This window comes from Leptopilina heterotoma, unplaced genomic scaffold (assembly GCF_015476425.1).
Source record: "Leptopilina heterotoma isolate Lh14 unplaced genomic scaffold, ASM1547642v1 Lhet_81, whole genome shotgun sequence".
Lineage (NCBI taxonomy): Eukaryota > Metazoa > Arthropoda > Insecta > Hymenoptera > Figitidae > Leptopilina > Leptopilina heterotoma.
In genome coordinates this window covers 4,530,953-4,552,505 of record NW_025111185.1, presented here as the reverse complement: position 1 = coordinate 4,552,505, position 21,553 = coordinate 4,530,953, and the positions used below count along the sequence as shown (strand labels likewise).

At 26.1% G+C, this 21,553-nt stretch overlaps 1 protein-coding gene across 7 annotated transcripts in view; it reads right to left on the bottom strand.

Annotated features, from left to right (window-relative positions):
* Nucleotides 1–10,616: 10,616 nt before the first annotated feature.
* LOC122511383 (lachesin-like) overlaps nt 10,617–21,553 on the bottom strand; it is a 493,244-nt gene continuing 482,307 nt past the window's right edge. For all 7 annotated transcript variants that reach the window (XM_043626583.1, XM_043626584.1, XM_043626581.1 and 4 more), the window contains one exon: nt 10,617–11,200. In XM_043626583.1, the coding sequence (XP_043482518.1) occupies nt 11,127–11,200 (74 nt within the window). In that variant the 3' untranslated portion in view covers nt 10,617–11,126. The remainder of the gene's footprint in view (nt 11,201–21,553) is intronic.

The window sequence follows — 21,553 nt, the reverse complement described above, 5'->3', positions numbered from 1 at the left end:
CTTTGAAATAAAGTTCTAGACCCAAACAAGGGAGATGAGGAGGTTAATAGTAGTGGCAAAGACCACGTTATCGAAGAACCTTTGGGGATTTCGATGATGGAAAGAGACTAACTTTTTCCTACAAACTATATATGTTCTGTTAGCCCCTTCTCTTACCAACTTTCCTACATGTACATTCCATGTCCCTTCAACTCATATGACAAGTCCATATATTCATTTTCCAACTTTTCATTCAGTTAAAGTAGAATTAAATTTCATTTTCTTTTAGAATGCATTATTATATACGAATGACAAAGAATTCATACCTCTGTTATATAAAATGAAAAGAGGCAAACGTAAAATATATATATAATATGTAAAAACATGTATTAAAAAACGCTTTAAATCTTAAAATAAACCGACTTTTAACAATTTATTTCTTTCTTTTAAATTTTACATATGATGAACGTATTCATTTTTTTACTAAAGTATAATTTTAATAGAGATGAAAGAAACCTATTTACTATTTCATCAGTCTGGAAAATTTTATTAACTCTTCCACTGGGAAAAAAGTTAAATATAATATAGAGTATATTGCATGCTCTAAATTTTATAAACGAAAATCGGAGAAAAAAAAGTACAAAAATATTAGTCTAGTTTGCAGTTAAATTTAATTCATAATACCCCTCGATCTTTGTCCCCTTGTAACTTGTCTCATCAAGGATTTAACGACCATGTCGTTGGAAACTTTGCCGAAGAAAGTCTCCAATTTCTCTCCTTGGAAAATGAGAAATTGGTGCACCTCAATTTATATAGTTTTTTTCCCCCTTATGTCCAGACTGACGTTTGAAATAATAAAGTTTTTAATTTCTACTATTACATAAAAAGAAAGAAGTTCAGTAAAAAAGAGAAATGTAAAGAAGACTATTTTTAAGAATCGTAATTTTCTTTAAAATATAAAATTTATTTCAAAAAAAAAAATTTGACGAAATTTTTAATTGTTTGAAAATTTTGCAATTGAAGAAAATTTAATTAAAATTTTTCAGAAAACGTAAGTTTTTTTAGAATTTCTAAATTAAATTATTTATATCAATGCTTCAGTAATTTTGTTAAATTATTTTAAATATCTTTTGTTATTTATTTTTCCTCGAGAATTCAAATTTTTTAAATTTACAATTTTAAAACTTCTGAAATTCAATTATTTATAAACATTACAACTGTAATTCTTCCAAAATTCAATTTATTTTCTAAAATTTTAAACTAAAATTCTTCTCTAAATCAATTATTTTTAGTGATTTTTGAAAGTTTTCTACACGGAAAGACTTTGTGTTTCAAAATTTAACATGATCATGTCAAACAGGGGAAAACGATGTTTTTATGTTATTTAATCGTATTAACGTATCAACTATTAATATGGTTTATACTAAAGATTGGCACGGACCATACTAATTTTTTGTATTAGGGGAGAGTGGGGCAAAATGGGGTACCTTTTTGAAATTGGCTGTTTACAGAGAACCAAACGAATAAATCGATTCAGTTAAACTTCAGAATTCTTCTTTGTAAACTTAGCTTTGAGGAAATTATGATAATAGCGGAGAAAAAAATTTTTGAAAGAACTTATATCGTATTTTCTGAGAAAGTGCTGAAATCCCATTTTGCCCCACCCGTGGGGCAAAATGGGGTGGCATCAAATAACTATACAAAACATTGAATATTTTTTCAAAATTCATTAAATTCTTGTTGTATGAGATTATAAATACAAACAAAAAGTAGGATTCTTTATTACTATGAAAAAACAAGTAATATTTATTAGAATTTAACAAAAAAAACATGGATATTGCAAAATATCGATATATCGATAATGAAACATCGATAGTATAAATGCCTCGAAGCAAAAATATCGATTCTTCTACAGGAAACCTTTAAATATGCATAATATAATGTTTTTAAATAGTTTTAATGAAGCCCCAATGGGAAATGCCAGTGTAGTGCCGATGTTTACCACTGGCTTAGTACTCAGACGATTGTTCGGCGTAGTCTAGCCGAGCCTCGACAATTAGTGCTGGCGCAGTACAGAATTTTTGTTTCGCCAAAGCTTGGACAAGCCTCGGCGGGAAGTGCTGGCTGAGTATAGAAAAATTGTTCACGACGCTCTTTGCCAACATTGCTTTTTTGACATAAACTTGAAAAAAATTATAAAAAAAGTTTATAAATGTTTATAAATATAAATTTATTGAAAAAAATTAATATTTTACTTTTGAGTTGTTCATTTTTTATTCTTATTAAATTTAATAATAACAATTTAACACAATTATCTAATTTTGAAAATAATAAATTATTTAAACAAATTAAAATTATAAACAAAATTTAAACTTTAATCTCAATAATAATTTGGTTCCTATTAAAATACTATTATACTTCTTACTATTAAAAATTTAGTTTAATTTATTTTATTTCAATTTATTATTTCTAACGTATCCGTATTTTTTTCTCATCTTTGACTCAATAATTGTATGTATGAATGATACTGAGATATTAATACTTTACTGTACACATGTGTCGTTAGCATAGTGGTTAGAGCATTAGTCTGTTAGTCCGTAGGTCGTAGGTTCGATTCCCCTCGTCAGCAATTTTGTTTATTTTCATAGGTTTGCGATATTTCTAGATTCCAATCGTTAGGTACTAAAATATGAAAATCTAATGCACACTTACTGTAATTGTTTATTATTTAATTTTTAAATGTTATAAACAATTTTTTTCTACTTCCTTTACTATATCCATTGTTAGTCTCCATCTTTAATACAATTTCTTTAAGAAGAGAAATATTTCATGAATAATAACTATTTATTAATATTATTTACCATTTTGTTGTTAAATTATTTATAATTATTAATTTACGACTAATTAATAAATAACAATACGGCATTTATTGCGGCAATATTCTCAGCCAGCACTGGTCCAGTGCTGCGCCAGCGCTGTCTGGCAGCACTGACAGACAGTACTTCGGCAGCGCCAGACGGCGTTATCATCCCAGTGCCATGCCAGTGCTGGCTCTCAGCCTTGCCGCCAGTGCTGCCAGTACTGGCGCAGTACTACGCCAGTTGTAAATTTCCCATTGGGGCGGCGTAGCTTCCGGCATGCCCCACACTTAGGTACCCCATTCTGCCCCACACTGCATATTAAAACAAAATGCAATGTTTACAAGTTATTGTAAACAATTAAACAATCTATTCTATTGGAAATTACTCTAGAATAAGTACTGAAAAAGATCCCACACTTGCCAAACTAAATGCATTATCCCAAAAAGTTTGGTAAGCACTTTAATTTTGAAAAAAATTCATATTTTTTTTGCTTAAAACTTAAAAGTTGTATAACTTTAAAAAAAAAAAATTCTTTCGAGTGTCTTCATAATTAATAACAGTTTCTGATCAACATGAATAATATATGTCGAGGATAAAAAAATTAAAAGTACCTTTCATGGAAAGACAGAGGTACCCCATTTGACCCGCCTACCCCATTTTGCCCCACTCTCCCCTACTTTGTTAAAAGCTGATACGTTCGTACGATTAAATAACATAAAAACATCGTTTTCCCCTGTTTCAAATGCATCATATTAAAGTTTGAAATGAATTCTATTAATTTTTTAAACAAAAAGTTTTTCAATGTAATAATACGATAATTTAAGTTAAAAAAATAAAAGTTCATTTAAAATTCGTAAAAAATCAATTATTTTTAATTAATTGACTGCAATTCTTTCAAAATTCAATTATTTCCTGTAATTTTTAACTAATATTCTTCTTTAAATTAATTATTTTTAGTAATTTTGAGGAAGATTCTTAATAATTTAATTATTTATTTTAAAAAAGGAAATTTAGTTTAAGGGGTTACGCCACCCTGAACGCATGAAAATCGGATGGTTTTTTAGGAATTTTTTTGATAAAACTGTTTCAGGTAGGACTTCTTTACATTTATTGATGCTTTAGTACATATATTGAGCTTTTTAAATATTAAAAAAAAAATGGTTTTTAATTAAAAATGGCGGAGATATAACTATTGGCGTGGATCAATTTTTCCGGAGCACTCCTTGATGGTGTACATGATTGGCAGTTCAATTTTTGTCAGAAACAAGTAAAACAATATTTTTCTTAAAAAGTGATAAATTTTGAACAGAGTGACGAAGCCATTTAAAAAAAAAAAATTTTTTACGCAAATGGAAGCACTTCAAAAATTGACATTTTTTTTTTGGCTAAAATTACCGTATAAAAAATTGGATAAAAAATTTTCAAATTATTCAATCAAAAAAATCCCTCGTCACTCTGTGGAAAATCTATTTAGGAAGATGTATATTAATTTTCAAGTCAATCGATTGAATAGTTTTTGAGTTATCGTGTACACCGTCTCGAAAATTGTGGTTTCGAGAAAAACGCAAAAGAAGAAAAAAATGAACTTTAGTGTATTATAACTTGAAAATTTTTCAATTTACTATTTAATCAGCAATTCCTGGGCCATAATTTTTTTTATTTAAGAATGGATGGGATACAATGAAAAGGACCCTTCCTAAATCATGAAAGGGCCCCCTAGACCATTCGAAAATAGAAACTCGCTGCTTCCAGCAGCTCTCGGCGCGTCCCCACTGCTCTGACTTCTAATGACCATAACTTTTGTAATTAGTGAGACATTGTCTTCGGCGACATCTCAAAATATTCGTTAGAATATAAACTTTGAAATTAAGCAAAAAAAAAAAATAAATTTTTTTGAAAATTTCAGGGTGGCGTAACCCCTTAAAGTTCGTCTAAAATTCAATTATTTTCTGGAATTCTATTAATTAAAATTTTGCTAATTTTGAGAAAAACTCTTTAGAATTTAATAATTTCTTTAAAATTCGTCTAGAATTCAATTATTTTTAATTAATTGACTACATTTCTTCCAAAATTCAATTATTTTCTGATAATCTTGACTAAAATCGTTCTCTAAATCAATTATTTTTAGTAATTTTGAGAAAGTTTTTGTTAATTCAATTATTCATTTTAAAAGAATGAAAGTTCATTTAAAAAATCTTTATAAATTCAATTGCTTTTATTTAATGAACAATAATTTTTCAAAATTCAATTATTTCTTAGAATTTTTAACTTAAATTCTTCTAAATGCAATTATTTTTCGTATTATTGAGAAATTCTTTTGAGAATTCAATTATTTAAAAAATAGAAATTCCATTTAAAATAAGTCTAAAGTTCAATTGTTTTCAATTAAATTTTACGATATTTCGATTATTCGAAAATTTTTCATTTATATATAGTATATATTATATTCAAAAATTGAACTAATTTCTAAAAAATTTAAATCAACATTTTTCTAAAAACTATATTCTTCAGAGAGTTTAATTTAAATTATTCTAAAGTTTTCCATTTTGAAATTGTATTTCAGGAAAATAAGGAAATGAAAGAAGAAATAAGCTTCGAGTTTTTTGGTTAGTTTCATAATTAAATTAAAAATATTAACAAAAAAATATTACTTTTTAATAAAATTCAATGGTTTCACTGGTTTTTCAATTTAATTTTTGCTAAATAATAGAAAATTGAAGTTACGAAGAATTTTTTTTGAGATTTTTGGAGAAAGATAAAAAAAATTAAAAAAGAACCATCTTTACCTTTAGCTTCTTTAATAAGACGACGATTATTTCTACCAGAAAATTGAAGTGAAAGAAGGAAAAGATTTTATGGTTTAGGAAAAATAGTCACATTGGAAATAATTTAGTTTTCTTGTTTTTATTACATATTTTGTAGGTCCTTTCTTTTTCATTTCTTTTAACAACATTCAACTCAACATCGCGAAAGCATAATGGTGTTTACAATAATATTAATCATAATAATATCGTGTTTAACATACAATATAGCGATATCATTATTTTAATAATCTCCTGATGCCTTTTTTCTCTTTTTTTTTAATACAATATCACAGAAAAAATCTGAATTCAATTTCAGTGGCGTACTGATGAATTTGATACGCAACAAAAATGAGCTCAGGTGTTTTCCATATATATTTATATATATAATATTTTTAATTATGTATACCTTCGCATTAATTCGTTCGTTAGTTTTTTATAACGATTAGACGAACAAGTACACGGTAATTCGTTTCTCTTAAAACTAGAGTCAAAATATTTTCACTGAGATTTTTTCTTAACCGTTACTTTTCTCGTCTTTACAATCGTATATTAATAATTTAATAATAATATTTTTGCAGTAGGATTCGCTATCTCACCGCCCTTATGGTTAATTTAAAACTAAACCCTAATTTATAACTATTAGTTTATAATTTTATATTCGCATATTTATATTCATATTTACAAAAAAACGTCCTTCTAAGCTTTTTTTCTGTTTCAAATATATATCAAACCGGTGTTTTTTTAATTACTTTATTTTGTAAATTCGTAAAAGAAAATTTTACGTTTTATTTTTTCGATGAAGGTGCAATAGTTCCAGATTGAATTAGAAGTTTGAGCTTTTCTTTAAAAGTGATTAAAAAAAATGTTCTCGAATCAAAATTTGAATATTTATTCCGATATGAGATTTTAAATTACAAAATAAATTTAAAATTAGGTATAAAATTTCTTACTTTTAGGATATGAAGCAATTTTTGAAATCTTTTATTAAAAGTTTAGTCTTTGGGGTTTTCTTTGGAATTATTTTCTAAATATTTGTCTAAATTTGAAAAATTTTATCTCTATTTTGAATTAGTAAAAAAGTTTATTAATTAGTCAGTGTTAGTAAATTTTATCAACAAATTGTAATTTCTATTAATTTATCAATAAAATACACTAATTCAAAAGCAAAAAATCAATCACTAATTCAAAATTAATAAACATTTTTAGTTTTTTACTAATTCAAATTTAGAGAGTTTGTAATTACACACTTTTTTTAGTTATGAAAACAATTTGCAATGTGTGGCTATATTAAAAATGTTCAATTAAAATTTTAATTTCGATTTGAATTAAAATAAATGACAAAATTAAAATCTTCAACAACAAATGAAATAAATGAGTTTAATATGCGCACAATTGCAAATTAAAAAGAAAATAAAATTACTTTTATATACCATTTAAGTATAAAGTCGTGTAATTTGACAATTTGTGGTTGGTATTATTCTGCTATTAACTTTTATTACTCTTATCACGTTTTTATTGCGTCGTATTTTCCACGAACTGATTACAAGGTACTTTACATTACTTGACGATTAGCAGAATCTTAACATACTTTTTCCAAAGCACAATAAATACATTATCAAATTTTCTAAATTCATAATTTTCTTGTGCGCTTGTAATGCAAATTTAATGCTTGGTTTAATGCAAATGAATAAATATTTAATCATATATAAAATAGGAAATAAATAAAAATTTATTAATAAATATTGCTTTTTGATTAGTTGAGTTAATAATAAATAAATTAATTAGGTATAAAACTTAATTGGAATTAATTTTTATAATTAGTTTTGATTACAAAATTTTCAAAAAGTTTAATTATTAAAACATTGTTTTTTAATTTCTTTTGCTTTATTTATATAGTCGAAATAATTAAATAAATAATAAGTAATAAATATTTCACTGAAAAAAAGTTATTTGGTTCAAATAACAGATTACTTGTAAATAAAAAAAATGTTTATTTAAATCAATTAAATTGTATTTAAACCAGGGACTCTTTCCAACACAAATGAACACAAATATCAAGTGTTGTGTTCAGAACACAAACAGATTTCAATAGTAAATTGAACTCGCCACATGTGTTTGAGCAAATGTGTTTTTTCGAACACAAACACATTTCAAAATTTGAATTGTGTTGTGTTCTGAACACAACACAATTTCAATATTTGAATTGAGTTGTGTTCTGATAACACAACACAAACTCAACACAAACGTTTGGTAACTGTCCCTGATTTAAAGCAATTATTTTAGTATTTGAAGAAAATATGAATTGAATCATTTAATTGACTCAAATAAAAATTATTTGATTCAAGTAAATATTTAATTGATAATAGTCGTTAAAAAATTATTATTATTTTAATACTTATTATTTTAATCGAATAATTTTTATTTCAGTGTAATAATCGAAAATTATGTTTATATAGTAGAAAAAAATCTCTTTTTACAAAACCCTAAATCCAAATTGTTATTGTTTTTAATCCATTGCAAATCCTTGAACTTTTGTATTGTCTCGAGTCTTAGACCTGTTGCACTTGAAAAGGTATGTTGAATAATACATGTTTGAAAGACTTTTACACTTTTTAGGCTTATGCAAGACTGGATTTTATATTCTTAATTTTTTTTTATTTTTTTATTTCTTTTTTGGAAATAAATTCAATTACTCAGAAATTAATTTTTTGTTAAATCATTTAAACTAAAGTTTTTAAAATTTTATTTGATTGATTGAAAATTGATTAGTGAATAACTCTTGAATTGTTCAATTTTATTTAATTGATTTTAATGTTTAATGCTCAAGTGTAAAGAGAAAAACTTTTGACTTTTTTTTGTAATTCTTGTTTGATTACTTTCAAGTTGTTAGATGAAAAGTTAAAGCCCTATAAAATTACAAACTTTATAGAGTTTAATGGTTCCAAAGTGAAAAGTACCGAATCTTTAGTGCTTTTAATCTCGAAAAATTAAACCTTCAAATCAAACTAAATAATATAATTTAAATTCCTCTCAAGGTGGGAAATAATAAAATTTTACTTGTCGAGAAAAATTTATCAATTAGTAGTAAAAATAAAAAATCAAATATCAATCTCTGCGAAACGAGTGTAAAATTGATGTCAAGTAATCAATACTAATAAAATTTTAATTCAAAATTTTATTTTCAATTAGATATACCCAAAAGGTGAGGGGAAGAAATCAAGAGAGCTCAAAAGTGTGAAAATAATTTGAATCTCTACATTATCTTTAAAACTTGATCAAAAAGCCTCATTTCTGAGATCACGTCATTGCAAATCGAAGACGTTTGCAAATTATAATATTCGACTTTTTAATATTCGACTCAGTCTTCACTCATTCCCTGCTTGCTTGAACGTCGTTTCGAACGAATCTGACATTTTAATCTGAAGTATCCAGATGGGATCTGCAATTCTGCAAGCAGAAGAATCAGAAAGAGGGTATGGGAAAAATGAAAAAGAGAAAAAAACGAGAGGGGTCGGAAAAAGTGAGTATCAAGAAAGACACTAAATAAAGGATAGATTGTGCTTTAGAGAAAAGAAAACTAAACGAGACGGAAAACTTAAATGTATTTTTCCAAAAGAAAATAGAGAAAAAAGAACTCATACACAAATTACACGACTTTCGATTTCTTATTTGTAAAATATGTATAAGATAATAATATGTATACAGAGAAACATTGAGCATAATCTTGTTGAAAATCACAAAAACTAATGCTATTTTCCTGAAAATGAGCTAATTTGAATTTTAAAATATTTCTTGCGACAGAAATCTTGAATTCTCTATTTCTCTGCACTTAATTTAAATGTCGTTTATTTATTTACTTAATAAAAAGTAAACGAGCCAAACATCGTTGTTCTATTTATCAAAGAAACAAATTTATATTAAAATTAATTTATTTATTAATTAGAAATTAGAATGTTTTAATAATTAGAAAATTTTGAAATTAATTTATACTTTAATTTAATTAATTTATACGGTCGTGAAGTTTATAACGTTTATAATTAACAGTTTGAAAGAAAAAATATTTTTCTATTGTAATTTTTATCTAAAAATTTTTTCTAACTATTTTTTCCATCTAAAATTCAAAAAATTAAATATTGTTAATAAACAATATTTTTTTGGCATGAAAAATATTTCTTTCTTTCAATCTATGAATTGACGCTGTATAAACGTTGTAAACTTCGCCCACGTTAATTAATTTAATTTTTTACCATCTTTTGTTTGTATTTAAATGGAAAATATTTTTGCTATCCGAATACAGACACGCATGATAAAACACAAGGGACTTTAAATATTTGAGATAAAAAAATATGCGCATAAACATTTTAAAAAAAATAATTTTTCGAAAACTATTTCTTCTTTTCACAACTTGGAATTCTTTTGAGGATTATATGCTTACTTTCGTTTCCTCGCCTTCTTGAAAATCTAGTTTTCTTTTCTTTTTCTTTTACTAAGTAAGAAAATGTTAATTTTGTTTTTGTAATTTAATTTTTTAAGTCGAAAGAGAGCTCTTTATAAACTGAAAATATTTGCTAAACAAAAAACTACTTTTCTGAATGAAATATTCAATTTATGAATTAAAATATAAGGAATTTATAAATGAAAATAATTAATTAATTGTTTTGCTTCTTAGGTCTCTTCGCGACGCTTCAAAATTTAATTAGTTAATTTGTTAATTAAATATATTAGAATCGTAAATTATTTAATTAATTAAATAAATTACACTTTGAATTAGTAAATTTTACTAATAAATTAATAGAAATTACTTAGTAAAATTTACTAATTTTAATTTAGAGACTATTTAATTGATTGATTAAATTATTAATTTTTTTAATTGACAAATTTAATTGTTTCATTATTTAATTAATTAATTAAATTATTTTATACAATAATAAAAAATTTAGAAAAAAATGAAATGAATAAAAATGTGAAGAAAACATTTTATACTGATAAAATATTGGAGAGCTTTATTTCTAAGTGACCTAGTTGTTTTGCCGCAGATCGACATGAAAAGCTCAGATTAATAAATATCATTGCTCATATATAAACAATCTCACGCACTTTTTCATTTTTCTTACATTTTCTCCTTTTAGCAGTGACACAAGTTTTGTGAAATATATTACATTAAAGGCTACAGTCGTTGCACTTTTGCAAATATTCAATCATTTATTAATTATTTGTTTTCATTTTATCACTTTTTTTCATTTACACACAAACATACATTCGTTTTATTTATTTCAAATAATTATTTGCAAGTGTCCACAATTGGTATCACGAAATCCATTTGTTGGCACGATTTATTTATAAACTGTAATGAATAGCACTAAATACTCCTGTCAGTCTTTCGTTTTCTTTTTAATTTTCCATTCTCTTTATATTTTTCTTTAAAATTACAGTTTATAATTATATTTAAAATTGTAACTCTTTTTTTTGGTGACACAGTTTTCTACTGGTTGAGCCGGAGAATGAGTAGTGTCAGTACAATAAAAATTCCAGTCGTTGTCAATTTCTCAGCACCAGCTGCAAAGATAAAAAAAATTATATATTAAAAGGTATCGAAAATCAATTTAAAATTTTTCTTTCGTTTTTTACCGGTATTTAAAAACTAGGATGTAAAAAGCTATATTCTTCTGTTTTTTTAGAGCTTTTAATATTTTTTTATATTACTTTCCATATTTCAGCAATCTATCTATGGTCGTTAAAAATGTGACATTTATTTCAAAAAAAAAAAATATATATATATATATAGTGTTCCAATGGTGATTGAAAAAGAAAATTAAAATATTTTCATCAAGAATTTACGATATTCACTAATTGACGTGAATTGAAAAAAAAATTAAATTTATTTCTTTTATTCGCTCATAAAAACATTTCCTTCTCTTTAATTCTATTTTTATTAATGAATTCGGATTTTAAAAATTTATCCCTGAGAAGATAGATAGGATTTTTTTTAAATCTAAATAAGGTTAAATTTACCTAAAAGCAGAAAAATGTTTAAAAGAAGTATTTAAAACCACTTTTCAAACGTGATGCTTTTTATTAAATCTCATTAAAAATTCTGATTACGACAACATATTTTTTATCGCTGGCTAAAAAAAATGAACGAGAATTTACCGATCCGTTTAGATGATAATTTTTTTTTCTTTTAATTACTAAGTTCATTTAAAGTTTCGGATGAAGTACCTTTTTTAATATATAAACTGCTAAAAAAACGTCAATTGCTAAAATAAAAATCGACGATTGCGAGCAAGTTGCACAGTTGATACAGCTAAAGCAGCATGGTGCCTGAATTTACGACTCTTGATTTTGCTCTTGCTAGCAAACGCGATACCCAAATCCAATTCTAGAATTCGCCTCACTACAGTTTCTAAAAGTGTTTTGACAAAAATTTCATCAACCACACATGTTTTTCAATTCACTTTATAAAAATAAAGTTTCGTCCGTTTAATTATTTTTATTTTCGGAAAAATAAACAAATGAAAATAATTGAAAAAATTCTGTAGAATAGAAATTGAATAAAACAATATAAATAAAAAAAATAAAATTGTAAAAATTCGAATTTGGTAAAAACTATCGATATTTGTGTAAGAAAATTACGTTAATTACGTTAATAAAAGTTCCATTTTGTTCCTTTATTTTATTGTATCTTTGCAAAAAGGATTATATGAACCGTTAAACGAGAAGAATATTTCATGGTGAAGAGAAAGGAAAAAAAGAAAAGTTGAAAAATATGGAAAATTCTTAAAGTTTGCTTTGCGATGAATCCGATGAGAAGGTTCGAATTCAACAATGCGAATGTTGGTGTAAAGCGAACTAACGTCAGGGCAAGCTTTGCGAATGAGATATCTTGGAATTCTCAATTTTCATTCAAGAGTCCAAGAGAAAGTCAGTTATTCTTCCGGTTGGCCTCCTCTTTCCCCGGCTATTACTCGCTTCGAGAGAAATATATTCTTCGTGTTCTTCCTGCCTTCACTCATCTCTAATTACGAATCAGAAACAAGCCAGTCTTCCGCCATTCTACCGTGTCCTTCGTTTCACTCTGGTTTGCCGCACTTTCACCCCATCCCTTAAAATTTCTTCGCTTCGCTACTTTTGTCTACTCTTCAACTCTTGGCTCTCTACTTTTCTCTCTGTCTCTCTTCTTATCAATTTTTCCCATTTCTTCTTTTTTTTATTTGAAAATATTTTTTTATCCTCTTTAACTTTTATTTTATTGCTTATTTTTTTAAATTATTCTTTTATTTTCTCCCAAATTAATATTCTTGTTTCTTTTTATTTTCTTCCAGGCTTCGCACTCATCTATACCCAAACCTACTATTTAATATTTTTTACGTTATACTACTATTTGGGTACTTTTGTTAGATTTCAGCCACTAAAAGCTACTATTTCTGTTTTTTTTTCTTTTGAGAATTTTCACTACATTAAATTCGCTAATACTAAAAATCAAAAAAGTATTCCAAAAAATTATAATCAAATTCTTTAATACAATTCAATTATTTTCAAAAAATTTTCGAAATTTAATTATTTTCAATATCTAGTATTTTAATAAAATTTCGCAAAACAATTCAATTATTATTCAATAAAAAATTGATAAAATTCATCCAAAATTCAATTATTTTCATAAATAATAAAATTTCCATAGGAATTCAATTACCCAGGCGCGAAGTGACGCCGAGTTCAGGCTTTATAAAGATTGGCCGAGCATTGGTCAACATTGATTGAGCATGAGTGAATCAGCGAGCGCAGGAATGATCGAAGCTTTAATGTAACACCGATTCCAGACTGCAGCGCGAGCCTTGATTCAGCATTGGACATCAATGCTCAATCAATGCTGCGGACGCCTAACGCAGGACTGAAACAAGACTGCTTCCACTGTTCCCAAATTTACTCGTTTCTCACGTTTATTCAATATAATGTAAATATATGAATTATTAATAATAATAATAAATATTATTGTTATTATTTTAATTCATGTGCGTATATATACATATATATTTAATGACAATAAGTTATTATTTGTAATAATTATATTATCTTCATATAAATAAGAATATATTACTAACAATAAATATCATTTGAATAGTAATTTTAAAAAAATAATTTTAGTAAAAAAAGACAATTTTTCTGTTAATCGTTACATTTTTTTCTTGATTTTTAACATACTTTTAACATTATTTATAAACATGTTCACATTTTTTATTCACGACACAACACACAATTTTATTTTTTTATATAAACGCTTATAACAAAGAATGAAAAATATTCGCTCGCATGTGGGATCGAAACTCACGCACCCCGCCCCCCTAACGCATACCGGAAGTTCTCAACGCACGCATTTAAACCGCTCGGCCACAGAAGGCTGGAAGGCTTCTCGCCTAATCTACTATATCAATGCCAGTGCCGTCACTCAATATTGGTTCAGCATGGGACACCAATGTTCGTCCCATGCTCGATTCAAGACTCGGTCAATCTTGTTACAATATTCAGTTCCTTTATTGCCGTGTGCACTGTACAATATTAAATATAAATATTTATAAATTATTTAATATTAAAATATTTCTTCTGATAATTTTATAAGTTAAATTATATATTATTATTTTTCTCGCACAGTGTCAAATTATTATTTTCAAAGTTCAAGAGTTTCGTTTATCTGTAAAATTTTCAGTGAAAAAAATGTTCATTAGGTAGTAGTAAATATTTATGCCTAGTAGTTTTACACTAGGATTAACTGTTTACTGAATATTATCAAAAATATATTTTTCGTCAAACGCGCGCGACTAAACACAAATAACCTTGAGACGTTGCGATTGTCGTGCTCCCACCATCCCATCTACTCAATACACTCCCCGCCTGTGACGTCATGAGGGGAAAGCATTGAGTAGATGGGATGGTGGGAGCACGACAATCGCAACGTCTCAAGGTTATTTGTGTTTAGTCGCGCGCGTTTGACGAAAAATATATTTTTGATAATATTCAGTAAACAGTTAAACCTAGTGTAAAACTACTAGGCATAAATATTTATTACTACCTAATGAACATTTTTTTCACTGAAAATTTTTCAGATAAACGAAACTCTTGAACTTTGAAAATAATAATTTGACATTGCAAGAAAAAAAATAATATATAATTTAATTTTATTTATATGAATCTTATATAATTAATATAAATATTATACACTAAATAAATATTAATATTTACTTACCAATTCATATCTTAATAACAATAATAATAATAATACTTATTATATTATTTAATAATAATTAATAATAAGAATAATAATTTTTAAATAGTATAAAAAATTACTAAAAAATATCACTAATAATATTTTAATATTAAATAATTTATAAATATTTATATCTAATATTGTTATAAGTGCACACGGTAATAAATAAACTATCAAGATTGATTCAAGCTTGAATAAAGACGGGATGTTGAAGCTCCACTTACGAAGATTGATCGAGTGTTAAATCGAGCATGGGACGAACATTGGTGTCCCATGCTGAACCAATATTGAGTGACAATGATATAAAGACTGCTTCAACTCTGGGTTACCCACGCTGGGCGTTCAAGACTCAGTCAAGTTTCAACCCATCGTCAGCACTGGTCTTTCGCGCCTGGGTATTTAACAAAATTTTTTTACAATTCTTCACTATAATTCAATTACTTTAACTAATATAATAACATTTTTCATGAAAATTCAATTCTTCAAAAAAAATTTTGATAAAACTCTATGCAAGAATTCAATTATTTTCACAAATAAAGTTTTCCACAAGAATTTATTATATTTCAAAAAAATTAATTATTTAAAACAAAGTTTATAAATTTCTCATAATGAATCCAATTATTTTCAAAAATAACAAAATTTTCCACAGAAATTTAATTCTTTTTAAACATTTTAATAAAATTTTTCGCAATAATTCAATTATTTTCATAAATAATAAAAGTCTTCTCAGAAATTCAATTATTTTTGAAAATTTTAATAAAATTCTTAGCCTCGTACTGCAAAATCAAGCTCGGACGAGAAACTTGCGCTTTGCGTCCTCGTTGCACAATGTACTATTTTAAATTCTTTGGAAGAATTCAATTATTTACAAAAATATTAGAATTTTTCACGCGGTAATTCAATTACTTTCAAATATTTTAATTTAAAATTGTTCGAAGGAAATCAATTATTTTAAATACAATTTTAATTAAATTTTTTTGAAATAATTCAATCATTCTTTTAGATTTTAATAAAATTTTTCTCAAGAATTCAATTAGATATATAAATAATTCTTCGAAAGAATTCAATTATGTCGATAAATAACAAAATTATTCCCGAAAATTCAATTATTTTGAGGAATTTTAATAAAATTCTTTGCAAAATTCAATTAGTTTCATAAGTAACAATAGTCATCACAAGAATTCAATTATTTTTAAACGTAATAAATTTCTTCTTGGAAATTCAATTATTTAAAAAAAATCTAATAAAATTGTTCTTAGGAATTAAATTATTTTCATAAATAATAAAATGCTTTTTAGGAATTCAATTATTTTCAAAATAATTTAATAAAATACCACACAGATTTTTTTATATAATTAAATTATTTTTAAAAACTTTTCGCAGTTCAATGATTTTAAATATTTACTATTATCATAAAATTTCCGAACGGAATTCAATTATTTAAAAATTTGTTTGTAAAAATCTTCATAAGAATTCAATTCTTTTCATGAATAATAAAAATTTCGCAGGAATTCAATTATTTAAATTAGAATTTGCATAAAATTAGTCGAAAGAAATAAATTATTTAAAAATTTTATAAAATTCTTCCCAAGAATTGAATTATTTTTATAAATATTTAAATTCTTTTATGAATAATAAAATTCGTTGCAGGAATTCAATTTATTAGCTCGATAAGAAAGGATAGGAAAGGATTTTTTATGAAAATTAGGAAAAAGTCAGGAAAATAAAATATAGAATGGAATTTTTGTCAGTTTTGTGAAGTGTCTAAAACGAGTTTTTTTGGTCGTCAAGTTTAATTTTTCGATAGAAATTTTTTTACTAACTTTTTTTTAGTTTGAAAGATACTTTTTTCTACTTTTTTAATATTAATTATCGAGTTCGAAGTCTGTTTTTCGTTTTATTCATTTTTTATTTTTCTCCTGGAAGAATTTTTTTGTCGAAAATTTAAAAACTCGATTTTTTCACTTTCAGGGTTGCCACAGTTTATAGAGAAATCAGAAAAATGTCAGAAAATTTTATCAAATGTATTGGAAAAATATGTGGTGTTTGCTACTGAAAATTAATTAGGATATACTAAAATTCATGGAATTTTAAAACAAAAGCAGAGTTCTCACAAAAATTTTGATTCAAAATTTATAAAAATTGCTAGTTATGGAAGAAGATAAAAATATATACCTACTAATAATTAACAGAAAAAATCTGATTTAAAAAAGTTGTAATTAAGAGAGAAAGTATAAAAATATAAATTTCTACGTTAACTTTACAGCGGTTTTTTTCTTCTAATTTATTTTTTTTTCTAAATTCTCTTATGGATTCTCTTTTTACCCTTTTCTTTCGTTCCCGTCTTTCTTCTCTTTTTCAATTTTTCTCGGAATTTTTTTCAACGTTTCTCTCTATCTATTTCATAGTTTTTCTCTTTTATACACTTGAGATTTTTCTCTTTCTCCTTCAGCTCTATAACTCGTCGTTTCCTTTTCTCCCAGTCTACTGGGCTCTTTTTCCACACATTTTCGTTCAGCACCCTTCCTTTCTTCTTCGTCATCTTTTTTTCCACTCCTCTTTCTTCCATCCGCTTTCCATCGAATGGGCAGATGATTTATGAACGTGTGCTTGGAGAACTCGATGGGGTCGCACTTTTAAGCATAGAAATCATTTTAATTGGGATCGGTGTGCTTCGCGAGAAAGTCGACTTTGACGGGTTTCAAAGTTGGTCGTTTCCAATAGGGAAAAGGTGGAAAAAAGAGAAGTATCGTGTGACGCGCGTACGAAAAGCGGTTTAATTAAGCTTTCCCGCCAAGTCAACTCTTTAAAACTTCTCACCACGTCGAGGTTTAGTTAAAAACATTTCTTTAAGTGATATTCAAGTGGATTTTTACTTTTTCTATTATTTTCTTAATAAAGGGAAGATGGGTTGCTACAAAAATTTTATTTTATTTTTCCCCTATTTTTCCCTAACTTCCAGACAAAATTTTGATTTTTTTTCCTTATTCTAAAAAATATTCTGATTCACTTTAAAAATTATTAGATACTCAAAAAAATGTTCTACTTTTACTTGCGAATTTCTTTAATTGTAAAATTATTCGAAAACATCAATAATTTCTTTTTTAAATAAATATTTAATAATTATTATTTTCTAGAATTTTTAACTAAAATTTTTTTAAACATTATTTTATTCAGTCAAAATTTAAATTTTTTACAAGTCAAAGTAAAGTAAAGCCCACACTGAGCAAGTCACTGAACAAACACACATGTAAACAATACTGTTTTGACCTATCAACCTGTCCTTATACACTAAAGAGAACATTTTTTTACCACTTGTTAGAGAAAAAGGGCATTCTAGTTAGGGCCTGATTCAAATATTTAATAGGGGCCTAAATAGAACCAGCTAGATTTCCTTATTTAAGAAAAGAGGGCATTCTAGTCAATGCCCGATTATTGCCTATCCAGATATTATTAGTGTGGTTGGCCTAACTAATTCCTAATCAGTGCCCTTCTTCAAATAAGGTGAAGTCGGGCAATTTCCACACGGGTAATTAAAATTTTGCATAGAAATCTATAAAAATTTTTTTAAATAATTGAATTCAGTTATTTTATTAGAATTTTCTTGAGACATTTTATTGAAAATAATCGAATTCATACGAAAAATTAAAAATAATTTAAATTCAGCTATTATTTTATTAGAATTGTATTAAAAATAATGAAATTCTTGCAAAGAATTTAAAAATAATTTACATTTTGACAAGAAATTTATAAAAAATTCGAAGAATAATTGAAATTCTGGTAAGGGATTTATTAACAATTGTAAGAATAATAAAAACGATGAGATAGTGGATCACTCCGAGTCAGAATCCTGACTCGGAGTGATCGACTATCTCATCGTTTTTATTAATTTATCGACCGAGTGATAACATCATTATTACTATATATAACTTTAAGAATAATTGAATTCAAATATTTTATTAAAATTGTATTGAAAATAATTGAATTCCTTCAAAGAATTTTAAAATAATTGAAATTTTTATACTAAATCGAACGCCTTGATGCAAGAACCAGACATAGCTCCGAGAAAAGAGTGGGGGGTTGTCCCCTGGCAATAAAATATTCAACTTCAAAATTTTTAAATTTTATTTTTATAAAGAATAAAAAACTGCATCTTTTTTTCCTTTGAGAAAAAGTTGTAGAATTAATATTTTTTTAAATAAAATTAAAAAACTTGTTTTTTCTCAAACGAATTTTTAATTAAAATTTCATCTTCAACTCGCTGCCAAATCTACAATTTTGCATATTTTTCAATCAAATTTAGAATGGACACACTTTATATTATCCTTTTTGAGCATATATGTTTTAAAAATTTATATGTTTGTTTATAAACAAACTAAAAAATATTTATTAGCCAATGGTAAAATTTTAACACCATAATCTTTGAACGCTTCGTTTATCGAGGAAATTTTGAGTAAATGAAAACTTCCAGTGAAGAAGTTGTTTAAAATAGTATAAAAAAGTTTTCTGGAAATTATTAAATTATCAAAATTGATAGAAAAAATTCTAACATCGTTTAACTTTTCTCGCGCGGCGGACTCTAACGAAACGAATTTCTATATCTGGCGGAGCCAGCCAGGACTGTCTGTTTTTTCATTTCACAGCTTAGAATAATGAAAATAATTAATATTTATTATTTTAATAATATTTTTTAACGCTAATATAATAATTGATTTATTCTTATATTGAGTGATATGAAAAATATTGTTTTCCGAAAAAAGCATATTAATGTTTTGTTTTCATTATTCTAAGCTGTGAAATGAAAAAACAGACAGTCCTGGCTGGCTCCGCCAGATATAGAAATTCGTTTCGTTAGAGTCCGCCGCGCGAGAAAAGTTAAACGTTGTTAGAATTTTTTCTATCAATTTTGATAATTCAATAATTTCCAGAAAACTTTTTTATACTATTTTGAACAATTTCTTCACTGGAAGTTTTCATTTGCTCAAAATTTCCTCGATAAACGAAACGTTCAAAGATTATGGTGTTAAAATTTTACCATTGGCTAATAAATATTTTTTAGTTTGTTTATAAACAAACATATAAATTTTTAAAACATATATGCTCAAAAAGGATAATATAAAGTGTGTCCATTCTAAATTTGATTGAAAAATATGCAAAATTGTAGATTTGGCAGCGAGTTGAAGATGAAATTTTAATTAAAAATTCGTTTGAGAAAAAACAAGTTTTTTAATTTTATTTAAAAAAATATTAATTCTACAACTTTTTCTCAAAGGAAAAAAAGATGCAGTTTTTTATTCTTTATAAGAATAAAATTTAAAAATTCAAAAATTTTGAAGTTGAATATTTTATTGCCAGGGGACTACCCCCCACTCTTTTCTCGGAGCTATGTCTGGTTCTTGCATCAAGGCGTTCAATCTATAAAAGTCTTTAAAAAAATTGAATTATTTTGAGAAATTTTATTAAAAATAATTAAATTTATGCTTAGTTCTATGAATTTAATTATTTTCACTAAAATTTTTAAATTTATTCAAAATTAAAATTTTCTAAAATTTCAATTAGAAACCTTTTGAAATTAATTTATTCATGAAAATTGTAAACCCAACTCTTATAAAATTCAATTATTTTTGAAAGTTTCAAGTAAAATTATTCATTAAATAATTTCTAAGTAATAATTTTATGATTTTTCTTAAAGAATTCAATTATTTAATGTAAATTATTGTGAGAAATGGAAAAAATAAAAAATTTTGTATTATTAGAATTCATAGTAATTTCATATTTTATGAGGAAAGCACATTCAAAATTTTCTTATGAATTTTAAAAATTGTATTTTTTTCGAGTATTCTTAATATAATTAAAAAGATCTCATTAAAAAAATCTCGACTTAAAAATTTGATTTCGTTAGAAAAAAGGCACAGATCTGAAGCTTTCTTATAAAAAGTAGAGAATTGATGGTATATTGGCTTGATGAAATATACAATGTGGAAAGAAAAATCGCGTCCGAATATTTTTGTGCTGTAACAGCTGTAGGTTACACAAGACATCGAAATGCAGAGGCAAATGGTTGGCAGGCGATGCCACTCTTCCCTTTTCTTCTTCTTCTTTTTTTCTCCTTTTTTCCTTCCTTCGAGGAATTACCCAAGTACCTCGGGTATCTGGTGCACTGCCATAGAATACAGATTTGCACACTTTGCCATTAAGCAAATTCCTTTTAAAAAGAAATTGCCAATAGGGTGCGCGCAAAAGCAGTGGGAAAAATATGAACGTCGAAAAGAAATATCCAATATTGCCCCTGAGGGCTTTGCGGAATTTCTAAAGGGCGAGAGAGGAGAGAGAGAGAGAGAGAGAGAGAGAGACCGATCGCGACGGATGTGAAGTTCTCATTCATTTCAAAAGCTTTATACTGACGCGAAGAACCGAGTACATTATATCTAATTTAGCTCAAAGTTGCCGAGTTGATTTTTTTTAAAAGTTCTTCTTATATACTTTAACTGAATCCATTAGATGCAATACCTATGCTTTGTATATGTGACACTATATGAATAAGATATTGCAACTTTTTTATTCTTTGCAGAAAATGTCTACTGCATCTTAATGTAATTATTATTTTTTTTACTTTTATTACGTACTGTTACTTCTAGTATTTTTTTCTC